At 26.1% G+C, this 22,433-nt stretch overlaps 1 protein-coding gene across 1 annotated transcript; it reads right to left on the bottom strand.

The window, feature by feature from the left end:
* LOC129981634 (protein CDV3 homolog A-like) lies at positions 1-21,377 on the bottom strand. The gene is made up of 5 exons (XM_056092552.1): positions 21,052-21,377; positions 18,107-18,183; positions 13,905-14,038; positions 4,219-4,423; positions 1-490 (listed from the first exon to the last, which is right to left on the bottom strand). Exons 1-5 carry the CDS (start codon positions 21,265-21,267, stop codon positions 382-384), a joined length of 741 nt encoding a protein of 246 aa, XP_055948527.1. The 5' UTR covers positions 21,268-21,377; the 3' UTR covers positions 1-381.
* Positions 21,378-22,433: the final 1,056 nt, after the last annotated feature.

Here is a 22,433-nt window from a genome sequence, read left to right as displayed (position 1 = left end):
AAAAAAAAATTCCTTCACATTCTATGTTTAGAAATTTTTCTTCATACAAAAAGAGAAAAAAAAATTATACTCTGAAAAAAAAAAACTAAAAAATTACTTGTCTCCTTAAATGCAAAATCAAGTTGCTTTACTAATTGTCAAATGTATAATTTGAAAAGAAATAATTTTAGGAATTTTTTAAACTATTTATAACAAATTTTTAATTTCTTTAGTACAGTATTATGCAATCTTAAAATATTTTTCTGCTATAAAAGATATCATTCTATTTCCTTTCATCAGAAATCTGATATTACTTATTTCCCTAATTTGTTTTCTGGAACCATCCACATGGCATAATCTTTCACTGCAAATCAAAAGGAATGGGCTAACAATGGCCATTGATTATTGAAGAGCTGAAAACTTATTTTCTAAATCAAGGCGGAGTTCCTTCTGTGATTCTCCTTTAGAACGTACTCCATGTTTGACTGACTGGAAACTACGATCAGATTCACTAGAGGGGAAAAAATTTTAAATCACATATTTTTTCTATAAAATGTTACATTAATAACATGAATCCAGTGACATCTCATGCATTAAAATTTTAAAATCGCAACTTATAATATTATACTATGCAGTAATGCATTTTAGTGTACCTTATATTGTCACCTTTTCAAATTATTTAGTAACCAGTATATTAAAAATGTAATAAGTAAATTTTTGGGTACTTGTTTAATTTTACGGTTTTTTTGTGTAATTTTCAGATTATGCCAAAATCCTAATGTTGAATTGTAAATCGCCAATTTGGTCCAGTTTGCTTTTATTTTGGAAATTTATTGGTAGGGGTGGGGGTCTTCAAAAGTACTGATTTTTTACTGATAAGTACTGATTTTTTAATTGATATTTTAACTTCTGAATGATTTTTCCTATCATTTATTCTACAGTTGAAATTCTCATTTATAAAGATTTACAAAACTGCCAGCAGATAAATAATAACAAACAAATCATGAAAGGTTAGTTTAAAATAAACATTTGCCCATTTTAAATAACTCTAAAATGATGCTTCTCCGCAATCTTTTCAAATTCTGAGCTTTAAAAAACTAAACAGTTATTGCATATTTGAAATAGAAAAAACCCTTCAAAAGATTACCCCCCCCCCCAACAGAGGTAAACCACTTATCGGTAAAGTTTTAAAAATGCAGCACTTGATTACTAATGGTTTTAAATATCAGCTTGATCAATTCAATCACTAAATTTATGTAGATTTATGAAGATGCTATAGGCTCACGGTACCAATGCATAAAGCTGCTCAGTAAACTAAAAAATCTTGAAAAAAAAAAATCAAATTTTCTATTAAAATATTACTTGTAACAAAATAAATCTTTCATTTAGCTCTACAGCAGATTTTGAAAAAATTATTCGTTAAATCTATATCATGAATGACTTCATTATTTAAATATGCAATGCATATAAATATTTGTATTTTATTGCACAATGAACCTCATTACTTAATCATAAAGCAAAATAAGTAAATATAGTTACAATTTCACATAAAGTGAAAAAGCAACAATGTCAAAAATCACACAAAAAAGTAATATGCAAAATAAAAATGCACATGAATATAAATAATCTAAACTACGCATCATATCTTTAAAAACAAAATATGAACAGCAAAGAAGTTAATACATAACATCCTAGGTGTGTGTGTGTGTGTGTGTTTACACTGCTTATAAATTTTGTAAAAGAACAAACAGAAAAGTAGCTTAACCGAGTTTAATGTCAGAAAATTCCTTGATAAAATAATGATAATTTTCAGTTTTTCCAGAGAAATTTCCCTTAATAAAATTTTTATTCTTTATTTTTAAATTACTTCAAGCACCATGCATATTTTTTATTTCTATATTAAAAGAAACATGTATTAAATTTCATTATTTTACAGTTTGATAGCTTTAAAGAGTGAAGTGAAGTTTTAAAGTGAAGAATATTTTATTAAAAGTAATTTCATTTTCAGCTTTATTAAAAGCACAGAAATTATATATTTTTTTTCTAGCTTTTAAATTTATCCATTAATACCATTTTATTTTCACGCCTATATCATTTAAATACATGAGGAACATATATATAAAAGGAATTTCAATGCAATTTTACAAAGATGGTGAGTATTCTACCATCATCTTCGTTAATGAAAACAATTAACATTTTAATCACAATTTAAAGTTAACCAATAATTTAATACTTTAATAAAATTAAAACAAATAATAATTGGAGGAAATTATAAATAGAATCTAAATGCAATGAATATATCAAGAAAAAGAGGATAAAGAACATCGATAATTAATGGCTCCAAGAGACAATATAGCTTTAAAGCTATACTTTAAAAAAATTACTGATTAGCATTAGATAAGGGTTTAAAATTATAGATCATGACAACTTAATAGGACAACTTAAGGAAAAACATTAGAAGCCACAAAATCTTTAGTAGGTTTTCTTGCTTGGATATTTCAAAAATTATACTAAAGATAACTAAACAATTGTCTAAATTTTTAAAACATTAAAATTTGATATTTTTATTCAAATTTCAACAACATTTTATGTATTTTCCAACATTAGAACCATTATAAACTTTTTACAAAAATTGAAAAATCACTTTTAATAGAAAATTAAGAATGGAAAGCATTCATAATAAAAGAATTAAAGCAAGCATATATACAGTTACTCAAAAAAGTATTGGGACACTTAGCATGAATAACTACAAAGCTATTTATCACAGTAACATAAAAACAAAATGAATCAAGAAATATTTTAACATTTTGTATACAGTTTGTAAGGAAAATTTTGTTATTTTAGAATTCTAATTTGATCTAGCTTTTCAAATATAATCCATTGGCTAATAGAAGTCAATAAAGTATTGGGACACTTTTGAAATGAGAAATTCAACAAATATATTGCATATTAATAGAATTGAATTTGCTACCACTTTTTTACACTAAAATTTTAAACAAAGTTTCAACAGATAAGATTACTTATAGAAAAAATGGCGAGAAACAATGATTGATGTGTGAAATCTTATAATAAGTATGGGGAAAATGGAACAAACAGTGTTGAAAACAAATAAAGTTCAGAGCATAAAAAGACATTTCATGAAAGTGAAGAGAAACAGATTGAGAAACAAGTTTATTATAATCCAAATACTAGTACATTAAAATTGACTCTGCAATGTAAAAGTAAGTTCAGAAAATCTGTAAATCCTGAAACTGTCAGAAACGTTTTAAGAAAACAAATATCATGGCAAAGTACCTCAAAGAAAACTCTACATCAGAAAGCAAATTTATAAGCTAGGCTGGCTGGTATTTGCTAATATGAGCATAATGTAGCCAAAAAGTTTTGAGGAAAATGTAATTTTTGTTGATGAAATCCATTATAACATTTTTGGATCGGATGCCAAGCAAAAAGTTTCTAGGAACCAAATCAATGCATGTCAAAAATTTGCAGCACACTATCAAATATGGAGATGGCAATCAAATAGTCTGGGGTTGTATGGCAAACTCTGGTGTTGGGACCTTACATTTTATTGATGCTACAATGAATAAATATGTCTATCTTTACTTTCTCAAGTGAAATTTAAAGCAAAGTGCAAGTAAGCTGGAAATCTCAAGACATTTTAAAATGTATTAAGATAATGACCCAAATCATATTGATGATACTTGTAAGTTATGCTCTCACTGTCCTAGTATTATTAAAACTCCTGCACAAAGTTCAGACCTCAATACCATTGAATATGTTTGAGATTATTTACAGCAAAATCTATATGAAAATCAAATTTTAAAAAAAAAATAGGATTTCAGAAAACATTTGATCAAAATTGATGGATCATTTTGAAAAAAATTGGGCCAATCCATACAAATAGATTACGAGAGGTCATAAAAAGAAAGGTCTGTCTAGCAAGATATCAACTTTTAGGTTTGCATTGTTTTTAATTTATTGGGAAGTATCCCAACACTTTTTTAAGCACATATTTTTACATGATTTCTTTTACTCTCAATTATAACCCTAATTGCATTAATACGAGAGTTGTTTGAATTATTATCATTTGTATATATGAAAATAATATTTACTTCTTTGTTTTCATTTCATTTGTATATTTACGTAAAATATGATAAAAATTTATAAACTTGTAATGTGCTCCCAAAACTTTTTTGACATACTATATTATATATATAGATAAACAGATAGATGAGTTACCTGAGCTTAAATTTGTTGTCTACAGCAGAGGAAAGTGAAGGAAAATGAACCTCACTAGTTATCTGAGGAGCATTCTTGGGATGTCTTCTACTTGAACTTGTAGGAGTAGAGGCAGAAGCATTTCTCATGGCTGGAGGTTTGTATGTACCTGAAGGCTTTGGAGTAGGTTCTTCTTTTATCATCTGTGGCTCCTCAGGAGGCTCTTCTGAAATGTGATTAACATTTTAAAGCAACCATTTCCATTAAAAAATATTATTCAGTATTGAAATACTATAGATTTTGAAATTTCTTAATGCTTGTTTAAATAGCTATAAAATTTACAGCCAAAAATATTCATATCCAATAACAATATATATAAAAGTAAAAATCCATAAACATAGTTTGTACATTATAGAAATTCGAACTACTGAATAAATTTTGTGCACAAATGCAATTATTAATAGACATTTACAAAGAAATTTCATTAATTAAAACAAATATTTTCAAACATTATTCAAAATTTTTAAACAGACTTGTTATTGAAAAAAAAAATATGTGGAATCATTTTTTAATAAAAATTATGCAATATGATTGCAATTAAATTATCTGTTAGCGATTTACAATTCCCTCTCCCTTAATTGGCAAGCATTTTTACATTCTTTTAAGGCATCATTGCCCAGTTTAACATCATAATAAACTTCCATAAACAATTTTGTAGTGAAGAGTAACTTCAGTATTTTTGTAATCATGATGGATAAAGGTTCCCTTTTTTTTTCTAACCATGCTAAAAATTCTGTCAGTACTAGCGTTTTGTAAGTAGTTAGGGGAAAATGGCATCTCTGGCATTTTTTGAAGTTTTCAACATATATCTGTTTTGTAGCTTTCCATAATTTTTCATTACATATCCACAACTTCATAATTTCCATTTCATTTCCGTAACTGCTAGAGAGTATACAATGGTGAGGATTTTGGAAGTTTTTTTTTTTTTTTAAATTATTAAAAGCTATGTTTCCTTACATTAAAAAAATTTGTTTTAGTGTTGAGATTCCTATTAAATGAAAATATTATAGACATTTTAAATAATTTTATTTATAGCTAATCACAATGTTTTAATTAAATTTTAAAAATCATCATTCGCTAGCCACCTTTAAAAATTAACTGGCTTGGTGGGAATTGTATTTAATTTCAATTAAACCTTATATCTATAACATCATATTCAGAACTTTTACCAACAATTTATTTTTAAACATCAAATTGTTAGAGATGTCAAAGCCATGTTATTTCATAAGTTTTTTCACATGTATTCTCATGAAAGTTCACATTCATTGTATACATGAGTTACCTAATGGAGCCAAGTCACATGGCACCATCATAGTGACATTAAAAAGGGAACTGTCTAATTCCACTATCTTCCAATTTTTTCAGTGCAATAATTCCTCTTTTTTGTTTTTTACTAGCTATCTTTGATAATGAGCCGATTCATCAGGAATAACGATTGTTTTCAATAATTTCCATTAAATCTCTTATATATAGCTTTAAAATTCATATTTCTTCAAAAAAAGTATTTTTAAATGTCACATTTTGATATGAATTAAAGATGTGTTAGCTTTAATAGTCTTAAATGTTTTTCTATTTATGGCCTAAATGAACCTTCCAAATGCATTTCAGTTTCATGGCATCATAGTGTCATTAATGTAGCTGCTACATTCACCTATCTTCTAATTTTTCACATTACTGTAGCTTCATTGTTTTATTTATCAGGTAAATTATACAATTTTAAATAAAATCTTCCTTTCTTTGCTTTTAACAGTGAAAAAAATAATACAATTAAATATGTGATAAAACAATGAAAATCATTTGAATTTCACTGCAATAATAATCTAGAAAAATTTTGAACATAAAAAAATTAAGAAACTGTCGACATTCAGAAACCTGTGGGAATGATCTTCCTAAAACTTTTTCACACTCTCTGTAATAAAGATGTTATCTACATTATTTTGCATATACAAGTTCTTTAAAATTCTTTACTTCACCATGTTTCTTTCTTTTTTTTTTTTAAATTTAATTGGAACTAGAATATTGTAACATATTTCATTTGTAGAATCATCCATTTCAATTCAATATTTTTTGAATGAAAAAAATTCTCTTCCAAGTGAACTCTGGCATAAGTTTGTATTGTAAGCCACATTTTAAATATTTCCCACCACTTGCAAGACCAAAATTTCTGACCTTTTCAATATTTTGATGAAAACTTATCCATCTGATTTTTTGATAATCCAAACTTTTTTCATTTTATTGAATTACAAGCCACATCATTCAAAAGGTCATTTTATTCTATTAAAATAGAATTACATTTTTCTTCAGGGCATTAGCAATTCATATGAAAAGAATGGCTTTTATCTTGTTTTAGCAGAGATTGTTCGGCAATTTTGTTCAGATCTGAACACTCTTACTTCTGGCAAATATATAGTTGAGGAGGAAATAATTATCCAACATTTTACAAATGAATGCACATACAATTTCTCTGGAGCAACAAGTACAACAAAATATAATTCTAGGATTTTCAAGGGCAGTGACAATCTTGATTTATGAATTCAGTAATAAATTCAATCTTTATACTCATAAAGATGAAAGTTTGTCAGTTGCCTATCACCAGAACAGATCTTTAAGCATAAATCTACTAAATTTGTCACAGTTATATTTCTAATGTTTAAGACATGTTTATAAATATGTATGAAATATTTCATTACTTAAAAAAACTAAGACAATTGTTATCATTTTTGGACAATTTTTAACCAATAGTTTCAGAAAAAAAAAATTGCTGAAAAAAGTTACTTTTAAAACATTTAAAGAGTAACCAATTATCTTTCCAATGATATAATTTAAATGTTATACAATAATTCATCATATTTTTGCAACTTTGTAAATACTCTGGTCTGTAATCAAAGTTGCTTAATCCTGTATAAAATACAAAAGATATCTCAGATAGCTTGGATATTATTTGTGTTCACTTTTAAAACTGTCAATTGTTTTTTTGTTTGTTTCTTTCAAGTATCATTATAGACTTTACAGGTAAGAATCAAGTTTCAGTTTCAGTTCTCCCACCATCAAGTGCTGCAGGAAAATAAACTTATATTTGTTAGAATGCCATACCTGAAGTCCACTGCAAAATCGATTTCATTATTACAATGAAATTCAGTCTATTTTCATTGATTCATTGGTACATACATTGGCAAGTAATATTAAACTTGTAAAATGATTGTCATATCATCAAAAATAAGTTTATAACAACCAGCGATTAATCAACAAAATATCTAATCTACCAAGTATGTAAATCAATGATATGAAATTAAATTAAAAGTTCATCAAAAGTGTAAAGGCAATATACAAATACCATCTCAAATATTTTTATAATTTTCTTCCATTGTTGAACATTTAGGTATTTAACAAAGTCATAGAACTCAATTCCATTAAATTACTATATACACAATAAATAGAGCAGGGGTAAAAAACATTAAAATAACACAGATTTAATGTCTATCACATTTTGGCACTTAAAAATACTTCGCAGATGAAAAAAAAATTCAAATTATACTGAGAATCAGGTAAAATGAAAAATAATCAATGCAATCAGAGAACCAAGTGTAGGCTAAAAATTGCTAATGTTTTGAACAAGCCAACACATCAAAGAAAGTTAGTACAAAATAAAAAAAAAATGAATAATTTGGTCAATTATAATAATTATGAATAATAAACAATTTCAAAAGATCTGGAAAATAATAAATTAAAAACCAATCCAAATGAAGTGATGTAAATAAAAAATTCATCGTGTATATACATTTATACATTCACTTTAAAAGCAACCCATGAATCTTATCAGAAAAGTATACAAAACAAGTTCCAAACATTTCTGAATTCAACAAACTAATAAGAAATTCCAAAAACAAATTTGAAAATAGACATTAAGCATCTATCGAGAATAGGAAATGCGACAGTAAAATGAGGAATTTAGACATTTGCAATATATTTCATGTTAACTAGGAAATTCTGGTTGGCATTCTAATTTTATATTTCATTTAATTAAATAGTAGTTAATATTATTTAGTAATTTATCCTAAACTTATTCATAAATTTTTCAAACATATTAAATTTGCTCCATTCCTATGTAAATGAACTTTTCCACCTGCATACCACGAGTAAGGTAATCTTGCCTCTTAATCTATAAGCACATAGGTGGGATCTTACCAACACCATTATTATTATTTTTTCTAGAAAATTCATGAAATTTGTCAAAATATGCAGTTAGTAATCCAGAAAAAAGTAACGGTATAACAGATACATTAAACAAACAATAATATAATTAAGGAGAGAGCAGTCAAACTTGTGCACTTATTTCAGATTCATTTTACATTAAAGCTAACTCACAATTTGAATGAGAACAAATAAGGCTGAGAAACTGAGTATTTCCACATATGGAGAAAATTATGGCAAAATCAAATCAGCACAACTTATTTACACACATACATACACAAATATTTGTCGGAAAATATTGTGGCTCTATTTTGAATATTAGAAAATCTACAATGTGACAAAATGCAGTTTAATTTAAAATAATTCCTTGTATAATACTGCATATATGCATGTGTTTACATATATGCAAACACATACTTCTTAACAGTTTTGATTTTTGTTAACCCGGCACAAGCTAAGAATCCGTTCAGGAGCATATGCCGGAAAACAAACCTAATTCCTTCCTTAACAGTTAAATACTTGAAATAAAACAACATTTGACATTTTAAATATTAATTCATGTTGTAATATATAATTTCATAGTTACTAACTTTTTGGTCTTTGAAAATATTAAGGTTCAGCACTTATTTTTTGAATAGGCATATTTGGGAACTGCTTTTGATTATATTATATATATCTGTTGTGTAGAGCATTCAGAACTATCAGCCAGATATTTTGATGCAGCCAATAGGGTTTCATCTTATGTTTTTTAATCTTAAGATATTAATTGCTTTCTTTAGTTTCATAAATAATAAGAAATTAAAAACAGCTAAAAGAAAGTCATAAATTTTATTAAACTGCTTCACTGTTTAATAAATTATCTTTAAAATTAATTATATATAAAATCCCCTCTCAATAATGCCAAGATATTTTTTAATCTGAATAATTCACATAATTTTGTTTATAGTGGTCAAATAATAATTAGCTACATATACAGCATTTAAATTGTCATTTTTTTCATGGATATTTTATATTTTTCTGGTATAATATCCATATAGTTCATCTTTGGCATATATGCAAAATCAGAAATTTTCAATTAAAGAATTTTTTATATAAAAACTTATTTTTGATACATATTTATCACAATTACTCCTAATTCATACATTTAGAGTAATTTTTCTTTATATTAGAAAAGCTAATAAAATAAAGAATAACTGTCTTGTGTCAAAATAACTGGTAAGTAACTGGTGTCAAAATAACATCATAAGAATGCCAAGAGTAAAAAAAAAAGTTATGCCTATACTTAAGAGCTAATTGCTTGATAATTGAAATGGGTCATTCTCACGAAAACAGTCATTTTCATGTCCCCACTATAATTTATCATTTTTTATTTTATTTTATTTATACAAATTTTGGGGGGATAGAATATTTTAAAGAATGCAGTTTAACATGAAAACAAAATTAAATTTTTAAATTTTTATTTTTTATATAATTTATATAACTTAAATATACCAAAATATCATTCCCTCACTTGTCCCCACTACTGATCAAAAATAAACAAAAAATGTTTCTAGATAAACAAGAAAGAAGTTCATGGAGTTGCATATTTTATTTCAGGATAATGAAATGTAGAATGGAGAAAATCTATTTTAAATTTAATTTCAGCAATAAATATTGACACAGCACTATTTTAAAGTTTGTCTCCAGTGTGTTGCATCATTCCCTCACAACAGTACATTTATTTATCACAGTCATCATGGAGTAAAAAATTTTTGAGAAAAAGTTTAGTGATTTATTATTGACAACACCCAGCAACATTGCAGCATGTTTTCATCTTCAACTTACTGAAGCTTTGGCTCTGGAATCCACTCGAATACATCAAAACAGGTAATTTTTTTTACATATATCATTCCCTCATGTCTTTTTATAAAATAAAATAAAACAAAATAATATCTAAATTGAGGATAATTATAATTTACTTTCTTGTTTGAATGCATTTGTACATGATGGAACTCAGACAGTAGTTAAGCCTAACTACCATTAACAAATTTTAATAAATTTGTCATTCCCTCACCATCATTCCCTCACCAAAGTATAAAGTGAGGGAACGATGCTAATGTGAGGGAATGATTCTTAAGTATTAAATATTCAAAAAATGAGTTTCTTCTTTAATTTTAAATACATTTTTGTGTTTTTGTTCTTAATTTTTATATTTTGTTCTTTTTTCCATTTAATATAAATAGTCTATTTTTGGTCTATTTTTAAGATTGATTCTGAATTTGGTAATGAAATACAATTATATGCAAAATCTAATACTACCCAATGAAATTAAGTGTAATAAAATATAACTTAAACTGATTTTTGAATTAAATATGGTTAATTTCTATGAATGTTATAAGAAGTTATATCCTGTTTAGAGAAGCCATAAACAATATTATTTTTTAAGCAGTGCTAATTAATAAAACTTGTATATTATTTTGTGAATTTAAATATTAAAATTTAATTTGTTTATGAATTTTTTATGGTATAAAATTAATCAAGAGATAAAAAGCAGTTTTCACCAAAGTAAAAATCTAATTAGTAAATTTAGAATGTATGCTTTAAGAACATTATATAATATTTTTTTATCGTCCAGATATTTTTGTTATGGGGAAGACTAAAGAAGAAGCTCGTTTAAAGAAAAAAGAATATGATCGGAAAAGAAGGGAACGACTCAAGATGAATCCAGAGTCATGTTTAATATTAAAGGAGAAAGAGCGAATCAAATACTTAAGAAAAAAGGAAAAGGGGCAAGTGAAAACTGTCTCTGAAATGAGCAACCGTAATTTAAGGATAAAGAGGAAGCAGTGGAAGAATAACTCTAGGAACTACAGATTGAAGAAACAAGCTGCAACAGAATCAATTGAAAATGATGCTAATGAGCCACCATCAACTGAGAATGTTCCAGGACAGTCAAGTAAACAAAACGTGTCTTTGTCTGAAGTTAAGAATTCAAGGAAAGAAATTGGTAAGAAAATACGTTCCAAAAATAGAGCAAAAATGCAAAAAAAGATAAAGGATCTTGAACATGAGATCTCTGTCCAAAAAACTCGAGCTGAACGCTACAAGAAGAGATTTTATAGAATTAAAAACCAAAACCAAAACAGAATGTCACCAAGAAGTCAAATAAATAAATTTTTAGGCAAAGAAATAGTATCACCCTCAGTTTGCAAAAGGTTGGTATTTGGAGAAGCACTGCGTTTACAAGTAGGTAGTAATTTCAAAACCTTAGGAAAGACAAACAGGGAAAAGCAGATGTTTCATAGACTGTTGCATGGAAAAATTCTAAAGAAGTATAGAGCATTGTGTTATGCAAAACGGTTTATGAAGTATCAGAAAATTAAAGAGTCAAGCGAATCAAATATGAAAAAATTCAAATTAATTTCTGAAACTGTATCAAAAGATGTGGTAGCTTTCTTTGAATCTGATGATGTATCTAGAATGTGTGCTGGCAAAAAAGAATGTATTACAAAAGAAAAGATAAAGAAACAAAAGAGAGTGCTTACTGATACATTCAAAAACCTTTATAGAAAATTTTTAAATGAAAATCCAAATTACCGAATGAGTTATTCCACATTTTGTAGAATGCGTCCATTTTGGGTTAAGCAACCGAAAATTCAAGATAGAGATACATGTAAATGTATAATACATGCAAATATGGAGATGATCATCTCAAAGCTGTATGAGGTTAATGTATCTGATTACAAGTCACCTGCATGTTTAATAAAAGCACTAACTTGTGATTCCAAGAGCGAAGATTGTTTGTCAAGGAAATGCCAGGACTGTAAGAACAAATTACCTGTGTATAATGTGCATGATGAGAAAGAAACACTGAAGTACAAAAAATGGATCTTTGAAAAAAAATACATATGTTGTTAAAAATCAAACAAAAATTTCTAATAAACCAGTGAAGGTAGAAGTTGAAGCTACTACATCTGATTTAATTAAAGAATTAGAAGGCAGCTTACCAAAATATCTGACTCACATTTCAAACATATCACATCAGTATCAAGCAATGAAAAATATGAAAAACAATTTATCAACAGACTCGATATTAGTACACATCGATTTTAGCGAAAATTATGTGTGCAAATATAACCAAGAAGTTCAGTCAGTTCATTTTGGAAGTGGTCGGCAACAAGTTACAATTCATACAGGTGTTTACTACAACAAAGAAAATGATGATGTAATTTCATACCCCTTTGCTACAATAAGTCCTTCACTCAGACATGATTCAGCATCAATATGGGCACCTCTCAAACCAATTTTTGAGTGGATTCTTCAAAAATTTACAAAGAAACCTAAATATGTTCATATGTTGAGTGATGGGCCATCAAGTCAGTATAGAAACAAAAAAATGTTCTATTTGATATCTAACCATGTACAGCAACTTGTTCCTGGTGTTGAGAATTTCACTTGGAACTACAGTGAAACAGGACATGGAAAAGGCGCTCCTGACGGAATTGGAGCTGTTCTAAAAAGAACAGCAGATCAAATAGTTGCAGAGGGAAAAGATGTGCATAATTATAACACATTCATATCTGTTTTGAGAGAGAGTTGTAAAGGAGTAACTTTATTTGAAGTTACAAATGATGATGTTAATAAAAGTGATGAACTAATATCCGAAGATATTAAAACATTCTTTGGAACAATGAAAGTACACCAAGTAGCTTACAGTTCAAAAAGTAATATGTTGAATTTCCGTTCTCTCTCGTGTTTTACATGCAATGCATCAATTTTGTGCAAACACTATAATTTGGGAACAGCATTTGAGTACAATAGTAAAAGTACAGTTTCATCAGTAGATGACTGCAATAAAGGGAAATATTCTGAGGTGTTAAATATAGGAGATTGGGTGTTGGTAGAATACGAAAAGAATCTGTACCCTGGAGAATTAAAAGCAATGTGTTTAAAATATGTCACAGTTGATGTAACGGTTCCAGCAAGGGGAGGAAAATACAAATGGCCTTTCCCAAAAGATATACATAATTATCCACGTACAGATATCAAAAGAAAAATTTCTCAACCCATTCCATATGACAATCGTGCCAGCCAATTTTACTTTCCAAACTTATAAATGATTTCTTTTAGTGTATTACTTATATTTACTTGTATTACTTAAATATATGACTTTCTTAATTTAATGTATTTGTAATTGTTAAAATAAAAGTGTAAAGTGTTATATTTTAGTGGAACATCATTCCCTCACTTTTTATATTTTTAAATTAATTAATTTATCTAAATATTGTAATTTTTTTGCAGGATCAATATTTTTATTATAAAGCTATTACATACATATATTTATATAAAAAGTTTCAAAACTTTTCATCAACTTAATTTTTTTTTAATTTTCTGCTCTCATAATGACTGTTTTCATGAGAATGACCCAAATATTTCTTTAAAAAATATTTGTACAAATCACTTAAACAATCACTTACGTTCTTCATTTTCAATAACATGCTGTTGCATCACTTTCCATGGACCACTATGACCATCTGATTGGCGTTGAGATTCGCCATTTTGTTCAGAAAGCATCTGTTCTTTTAACTGCTCTTCTTCCTTTTCTTTTTCACTATAAAAGTATAATTTCTTCATTCAATAAACAAACCAATTACAAAAAAATAATTTTTTGAAAGGCAAATAATTTAGCATAGGCATTTATAAGCTCATCTAATAAATAAAATTATAAAATGTATGCAATACTTTCTTTTAATTTACAGAATTTAAATGAAAAATTAATAAGAAATATGCATATACACACAAATTTCAAGAACTTCCTTGAATAACAGTAACAAAACCAAACTAATGTAGCCCATTTTAAATTGATTAATCTTCCATTCTAAACTGTGTAAACAATAAAAATTAGGTGCCTTAATTGTAACTATTGAATAAAATATATTTTAATGACATATTCAGCATATTACTGACTTCATTCAATTATCTGTAAGTATATATAAAAATAAACCTGTTTTTAAAACATTTAAAGTATTAGAATGAAATACATATAAAATCATAAGCTCAAATAAAACTTTTCATTGAAATTTTCATAACGATTCTGCACAAGAGGCTCCCCTCCCCCCCACACACACTGCAGATGGAAATATAAATAAAATAATTGAACTAAAACTGATGCATGGCATGATTTAATTATCATATAAGTAGTGAAAAAAGTTCTCATATTATTATAATTACCTCATCACATTCTTTGAAGGTCTAAAAAAACTAAAGAAATATTAAAAAGGAAGAATATGAACAGAAAGGAAAGAGAATATTCCCTATGTTAAGAACATTTTTTTATTCTTACAGACAATGAAAGAGAGATCAGAAGGATATAAATAGAATTACATTCATTTACACCTGCTCAGATTAATAAAATAGAATGAAAACTAAATGGGAAAACAATCCCAGGAAACTGGTTTAGAGAAATAAGAAAAATTTTAAGAAGTAGTTTATAGTTAATAAAAAAGAATCATCATTGAAAATGCAAATTTCTGATTTATCTTAAACTAAAAGTGTGTGTGTGGATGTAAATGTTCATAATCAGATAAACAGATTTTTTTTTTAACAGAAAAGAATTTAATCACATATGAAAAAATATTAGTATAAACACCATTTCCTTCATTACTACAAACACTTTCATTTATTAGTATAAACACTACTTATTTTATTTAGGGCTTCTTAATATGATTAGATTAATACTTTTAGTGTATATATATATATATAAAGTCAAAATTAGCATAGAATTGTTCCTATTTTCCTATATCTCATAGAAAAGGTATCTTCTGTAATGAAATATGCAGATTTTTAAATGAAATTATCAGAAATAGATTTAATAAAACTAACAATTTTATAATCAACAAAAAAGTGACAGTGAATACAATAGAACAGATAAATATCTTAATTTTGCCTTATTTTAGAACAATATCTCTAAATTAAGGATGAATATAAATTCTAAAAAAGGAAAATGCTTTGCATGGCTCAAAATGGCTTAGTAAAAAAATACACATAAAATATTAAAATAATTAATCTAGCAAGATTATTTCGAAACTAATATTCAACAACAATCTGTCTATTCATATTATAGCACTAAAAATAGATAAAAAATAATCACAAGAAAACTTGTTGTACTTTTTAAAGTTTATCATGTGTTCTATATCCAAAAAATTCTGAACATATAATCTTTGTCTCCATAATTAGCTGCTATTTAGCTACCTGCAGTGCAGTAAGCAGGAATTTTAGTCATTAATCTGAATATTTAGTTTTATTAATATTCTGTTTTGTAACATCTTATTAAAAATAATTCAATAAGGATTTGAAATATATTTTGAAGCAATCCATTGGATTTCTGATTCTTCAATGAACTTTCGGAAATAAGCACTTATTTTGTAAAAATAAAATCTAAGATTGGAGACAAGATGCAAACTATAAACAAAGTAAAATGATGTTTTATCCAAGTTTTTTTAAACAGAATATATAAACAAAATAACACCTAAGTTAATAATGTAAAACTTAGATATATTCAAAGTAAATCAAGGATTTAAAAAAAAAAAATTATTTCACTTTACGTATATTAGCTTAAAACCTCAAAGAAATCAATAGCTAAAAATCGATGGCCAACCCATGTTATCAAAAATGGCAAATATAAGCATTTTTCTACAACCAGTTAATTCTTAAATATTAGATTTTAATTTCTTACAGCATTACAAAGATGATTAAATGAAGGCATTAAATGAATTTCATTTTCAAGTATATATTAAAAATTAACATAATAGATAATGTATCATTAAAAAATCATTCAATTATATTAGATACTTAATATATAATTATTTGAAATCAAATTAAATTTAAAAATTGCAAATTCATAAAATAAAATCATAAGTTCAAAAGGATTAATTTTCATTTTAATGAAATATTCCATATCTTTCTCTTATTCAACGTGTAGCAATCCTTTTTTTTTTGGGGGGGGGGGAGTTAGAATCACCAAAATAGGAAAAAGTTTCATAAAAACAGACAAAATGTTACACAGTACTAATATCATTGGAATGATAAGTTTTCACATTTAAAATGTTAAAAAATTACTTTATGCTGATAATGATGCCAAAAGTGGTTCATAAGAAAAGCAAAATTGTTAAAATTTCCCTTAAGCTAATCAAGATTTTAAAAGGATTTAAAAGATCTGTGGTGAAGTAACCACCCTCTTTCAAATAATCAGAAATTTTGAATTTCAATCTGTAATATTTTACATAACCTAGATGCAAAATTAGATTGCAGACTAGGAGAGAATACTGAGCAAAATTTGAGGAAAAAATAAAATATAACAAAAAAATTCCAAAAACAATCAAACAGTCTTCAAAACATTTTTTAAGGAAATAATGAATTAACAAATGACACCAGTTAATAGTGTAATCATTTTTATAGGATCAATTTATATATAGGAAGTTGTAGATAAAAGATAAAATTTAGATTTCTTACTTTTACTAAATAATAAATGAGATATTCTAAAGCATTTAATTCAAATCCTGGGTAAAAAAATCTAAAATTGAGAGAATCTAGAACATCATGGCATTAAAAGCCACTTTTCTAAAAAACATTCATGTGTTCTGGATCACCAAGTAGGTCAATTCACAAAAAATTGGATTAAATAACAGAGAGCTTACACTAATATCGTAGAAAATCTTTTAGACCTTAATTGATATGAAATTTATTTTCATGTAATATATATATTCAGATGTTATTAATAAAAATATGAGGGAGTAGAAAAGAAAAATGGAATTTAAATCATCAAAAAAATAATTCTGATTTGGAAAAAATGTCATTAGAGTACAAAATCTCAATATTCAAAGTACACCCCCTTCTAAATTCAGATTTCACCCCTTAACTGGTCAATTCATTTTTTTAACTAAAAATGTCAACAAATAAAAACCCATGACATATTTTTAATACTATATTAGTAACATTTACAAATTTCTGCTCAATGAAGGTAAACAGCATTTCAATGACATGGACTAGATGAACTACCAGTTGGAGAAATTAATATTTTATAGAATTATGAGTTATAAATACGGTTACTATGTTGATTTTAACAAACATTGTGGAATAAATACAATGAATAATTAAGTTTCAAGACTTATAAATGGCAAGTAAGATTAATGGTTTAAATGGCTTATAATGGTTTAAATAAGATTCCAATAATAGGAAGTATCATCGAATTATTAACAGAAAACTGAACAGTAAAATGAGTAAACAGATATAACCAGTACATAAATTTCAGTATTCTTATTCTATTACAGTATTCAATTCTATTACATTTCAGTAAATTGTAGTTAAGATGTTCAAAATGCACAATGCAAAATTCTAGAACTAAATTACAAAATAGAAGTGATTAAAATCATTTCAGGAAGACGAAAATTTAATTAACAGAGACAACTGCTTCAATAAGAAAAATTTTTTAAACTGAAATAGATTATACAATATTAAATGATTATATATCAAAGTTACATTGCAAAGTTAAATAAACAAAAATACATTTAGGGAAAAATTAGCAACAAACTGACTCAAAAACTATTACCGTGCAAATTACATCATTATTTCAAGAACATTATCTTTAATAGTGAGTATTAAAATAATGAATTTACCATACCTAATGGACAAAGCCTGTATTCTGAGACCAGAATAATCTGCTTCTTTCTCTTCAATATTCTTCCACTCATCATCTTCCTGAAGAAACAGAAAATAAAATTTTGTTAACTACATAAATATAATTAATTTTTTTTTCAAAAAATAAAAATAACTACTGCAATTTTTTAAGATAATAACTATGAAATTAAAGATATATAAAAAATGATTTGCTTCAAATAATCAAATGCAATAAAGTAAGCTAATATGGCCATAACAATTTGCAATAGTTATACTTTTATAACTTTACCAATTATTAAAATTACCCATGATATTCAAATTTAATAAGAATCAACCCTCATAAAATTGAATATGAAATAATGTAGGTTTAATTGTACTAGAACTGTCTTTTGAATTAAGAGAGCTGATCACAAATAAGAAGCTGAGACCCTCAAAATATTATACTTTATTATTATAAAAAAGAAATACAATATTTATTATATTTAAATAGTAGGAAGTTAAATTAATGTTATTTGAAAGAAAAATAAGTATTTTATTATTTATACAAGTATTTTATTTTACTAGTACAAATTCCCAGCAAATTTACATATTACTTAATCAGATTGTGTGAAGACTAGAATTTAAATACTTCATTTTCCATGGAAAACATTAGATTGGTTAGTCTTTCTATCACAGATATTAAATAGTTTAATATTTTGTTTTTGTGAAAAAAAAAACTTTATGTAGTTATTAGAATTATGAATAAAATTTTAAAGAATTTGTGAAATACTTTACATTTTTCAGAAATTTAAAACATTCTACTACATATTAATCATATAGTTATGTATACATTTACATAAAATGTTATAAAATCCTTTTATTTCTTTACATAATAAACATAAAAATACATTTTCCATAACATGAAATTCTAATAAAAATATAAAAATAAATAAATATCAACATTAGTTACAAATCAATGTTGAAATCTACTATAATAATTACGGTAAATATATATTGCCCTATTATTTTTCCCCGTCTTTATTTTATACAACTACAACTTTGAGGACAGAAAAAAAAAAAAAATTTGAATAAGCTTCATAATTTTATGAGAATTTCAAATTCAAGTTTAAAGTATCTTGATACAAAAATGTAACCTTTACCCTATGATAAAGATGGCTCAAAAGGATTTGACTTTGAAATTTTGATTTTTACTTCATTATTTTATCATTGAGAATGCTAAAATCTATGTTTTAAGTGATTTGTGAATTTGAAAATTTTATTTATATTCTGATAAAATGAATCTCAAAAGAATTGCAAATGTTACAGTAAAACCATTACTATGTAACTTATTCTTATCATTGCCCAATGCATTAAGAATACTAAACTAGCAACTTCAGGCTTAACTGCATATCACTGCTGAAATATAATTAATAGTTAACATGACATATTTGGTAATTTTTGTGCAATTAATTACAGACAGCAGTAAACATAACATTTCTTGAGATTAGTCCTCCTACTTGCAGTTAACACACAAGTACCTTAAATTTCAAAATAGGATTTTCTGATAAAATAGCCTCTTTATATAATAATTTTTAAAAAGTATTCTGCTAACTTGCGAATTAAATCAATCTGACAACTTAATGATCAATATATCGATTATAAAACAAATCATATACTTTTGCAAAGAACCACTAATTATAGTAAACAGCAAGCTATCAAAATTATTATTGAAGAATAAATTTTGCATAATAGAAAAGCATTAATATGGAAGAAATAATAGCAAGATAAAATGTATATTATAATAATAAAATTGCTCATTTGCAAATCCATCTAAGTTCTAAAGTATATTTGCTAAAATAATTCTAAAGTATATTTAGAATTATTTAATAGAAAAATAAAATAAGAACAAATAAAGTATTAAGTAGGTGAATTACTTTATTAAAATTAATTTTTTTAGTAATTTGAAATACACATGATTACTACATTTTGAAGAATGCATGAAATCATTCCAAACATTTTAATCATTTACAAATTGTTTTCAAATTTCTAAAAGATTAGAAATTAGAATTCAATTAGTTAATTTTTGGAACACAATCATTTAAAATAAAAAAAATTTTTAATATGGACACAGCACATGATGTAGGCTTTATATTAAGATTAATCTTCAAGGAATTTCACGCACACTTATTTTAAAGAAATGTCTCACTCAATTAAAAAAAATTCTTTCAACTTACTAAAATTGAAGCAAAATTTATATAATCTATTTTAAATTAAATTTTGGCGAATATATTTATATAAAAATTCAACATTCTAATAGAGAACGAAATATTTAATTGTGCAATTTGAAAAATTTACAGCTTATTATTTCACAATTCTAATACTTAAAAATTACTCGCGATATGAAAAAAAAAAAAAAAAACCAAGTTAAAATATTTTAGGGATGGAACAATACGTTATGCTTCACTACAAACAAAATATTACATAATAGATAAATTTCATTATTGCACTGTAAAATGAAAAAGAATAATTTACGATCGCGACTGAAATAAATTAGATCACATTAGACATTTGTTAGCGAATAAATAAGATCGCATTGGACATTTGTTAGTACTTAAGCTATTAATATCTAGGCAGGGAAAAAAAAAGTTCTTGACATAGATAAAAATTCAACTATGCATATAACCTACATTGCAATATCATGCTGATTTGAATATTTCAACATAGATTTTATTTTTACAAACCATTAAGGATTTAAATTACGGCTTTTTAATAATAAATTACCATGCCACATTATAAAACTTCGAATCGGTCGGAAAAGTTGAATTCTTAACACTAGGAAAATTGTCCTTGTCAATTCACTAAAAAACGTGGCGCAGCTGGATGGGTGACAATCGGCACCTTGGGAATAAATAGTTTTATTTTTAAAACAACAACTCCTTAAAAAAATATATAATAAAATATATAACTTACTTGTTCGTTACTTATAGATGGTATAATAATAGACTGATTACTGGTAATATTAGGATTTTTTTCTTTTGTGTCCTTCTTCATATGTATGTCAGGCTTTTTCCCTCCTTCTTCCAATTTTTTGGCTATAGTCTCTGTTGTGGTATATCTGGCTTTAGATCTGCCTTTCTTGCTTTTATCTTTCTTCGCAAAGAAGTCATCTAAAGTGGAATCCGCCATAATGATATTACGACACAGGTACAATGTTCCAGATATCACCAGTTTCAACGAGAACGTGCCACCGCACGTAAATGCTAACTCGATGTGGTTGAATGTTGAATCACAAAAGAGCAAAGTTTTCTAATGACGGTTAAAAGTTAATGACATGCACTTTAGACAAGCTTTTTGAATATGACGTTACCATTCAGAAGCGATGAACTTGGTTATCTATTCTAAATGTAATTCATCTGCAAATCTACAAAATTTCATTACATTTGATTATTGTACGCAAATATTATTAATAATACTAGTAAGCAAAGTTCTTCTAAAAAAATTCTAAAGAAGAAGACATCCTTAGCAGAAATAATTTTTTTAGAACACCTAATTTTTTTTATTTTCTTCAGTTTAATTTTTACTTTTCTTCCTTTAAAAAAATGAAATCGGGATTTTTGACTAATTTGTGCCTATGCTAAACATGCAATAAACAAATGAAAAAATAAAGCTAGCGCGTTCCTCTGAATCTGAAAGTTAGTTTTTAATCGTTCTCTGTTAATTATCAGAATATAATCGTAATTTTTTTTGGTAGTTAAAAAACAGTAAATGCTCAGGATCGAAAATTGTAGGATAGTATTGCTCCAAATCACTTTCAGTAAAGTTATCAGTAAAGAGTGATTACAACGCAAAGGTTTAATAAATAAAGGCTAATTTAATAAAAGTTTATTAAATTGTTTCAAAAGGATTTCGGTGTGAGAGAGGATAATGTTATTATTCAGCTTGTAGGACGTAAACAATTCCATTGGTTTGTCTAATACAATTTGAGAATAATATTTAACAAATATTATTAGTGTGAGAGATTGAAAAAGCAAATGTAATGACATATTGTCTGCAACTAACACTTTACTGTACGATATTGTAAAATTTTTAAAAAAAAGAAAGAAAGAATATTCTTTAATATTTTTCCAATACTGAAATGGAGTAAAATATAAAGCTTCTGTTATATTGACTCAGATATTTCACAGTATAGTTCATAATATTATTCAAAGTAATGATCCAGTATTTTACAAATTATTTCCCAATGTTATAAATATCCCCAGCCTCAAATCTAACTATATATTAAAGAATAAAAAGATTAAATTTTTACAGATAAGTGCAATTATTTCGTAATCCATTTTGCGGGTTTCTTTACA

The sequence above is a fragment of the Argiope bruennichi genome, chromosome 8 (assembly GCF_947563725.1).
Source record: "Argiope bruennichi chromosome 8, qqArgBrue1.1, whole genome shotgun sequence".
Lineage (NCBI taxonomy): Eukaryota > Metazoa > Arthropoda > Arachnida > Araneae > Araneidae > Argiope > Argiope bruennichi.
Note: the sequence above shows the minus strand (reverse complement) of the source record. Positions and strands in the feature narration are given on the sequence as shown.

Bases quoted from the DNA above. Each gene is read 5' to 3' on its own strand.
- LOC129981634 (XM_056092552.1), bottom strand. From the start codon at position 21,267: ATGGCGGATTCCACTTTAGATGACTTCTTTGCGAAGAAAGATAAAAGC. The intron at 18,184-21,051 runs GTAAGTTATATA...CTGTTTCTTCAG, and splicing joins CATCTATAAGTAACGAACAA to GAAGATGATGAGTGGAAGAA. The intron at 14,039-18,106 runs GTATGGTAAATT...ATACTTTTATAG, and splicing joins ATACAGGCTTTGTCCATTAG to TGAAAAAGAAAAGGAAGAAG.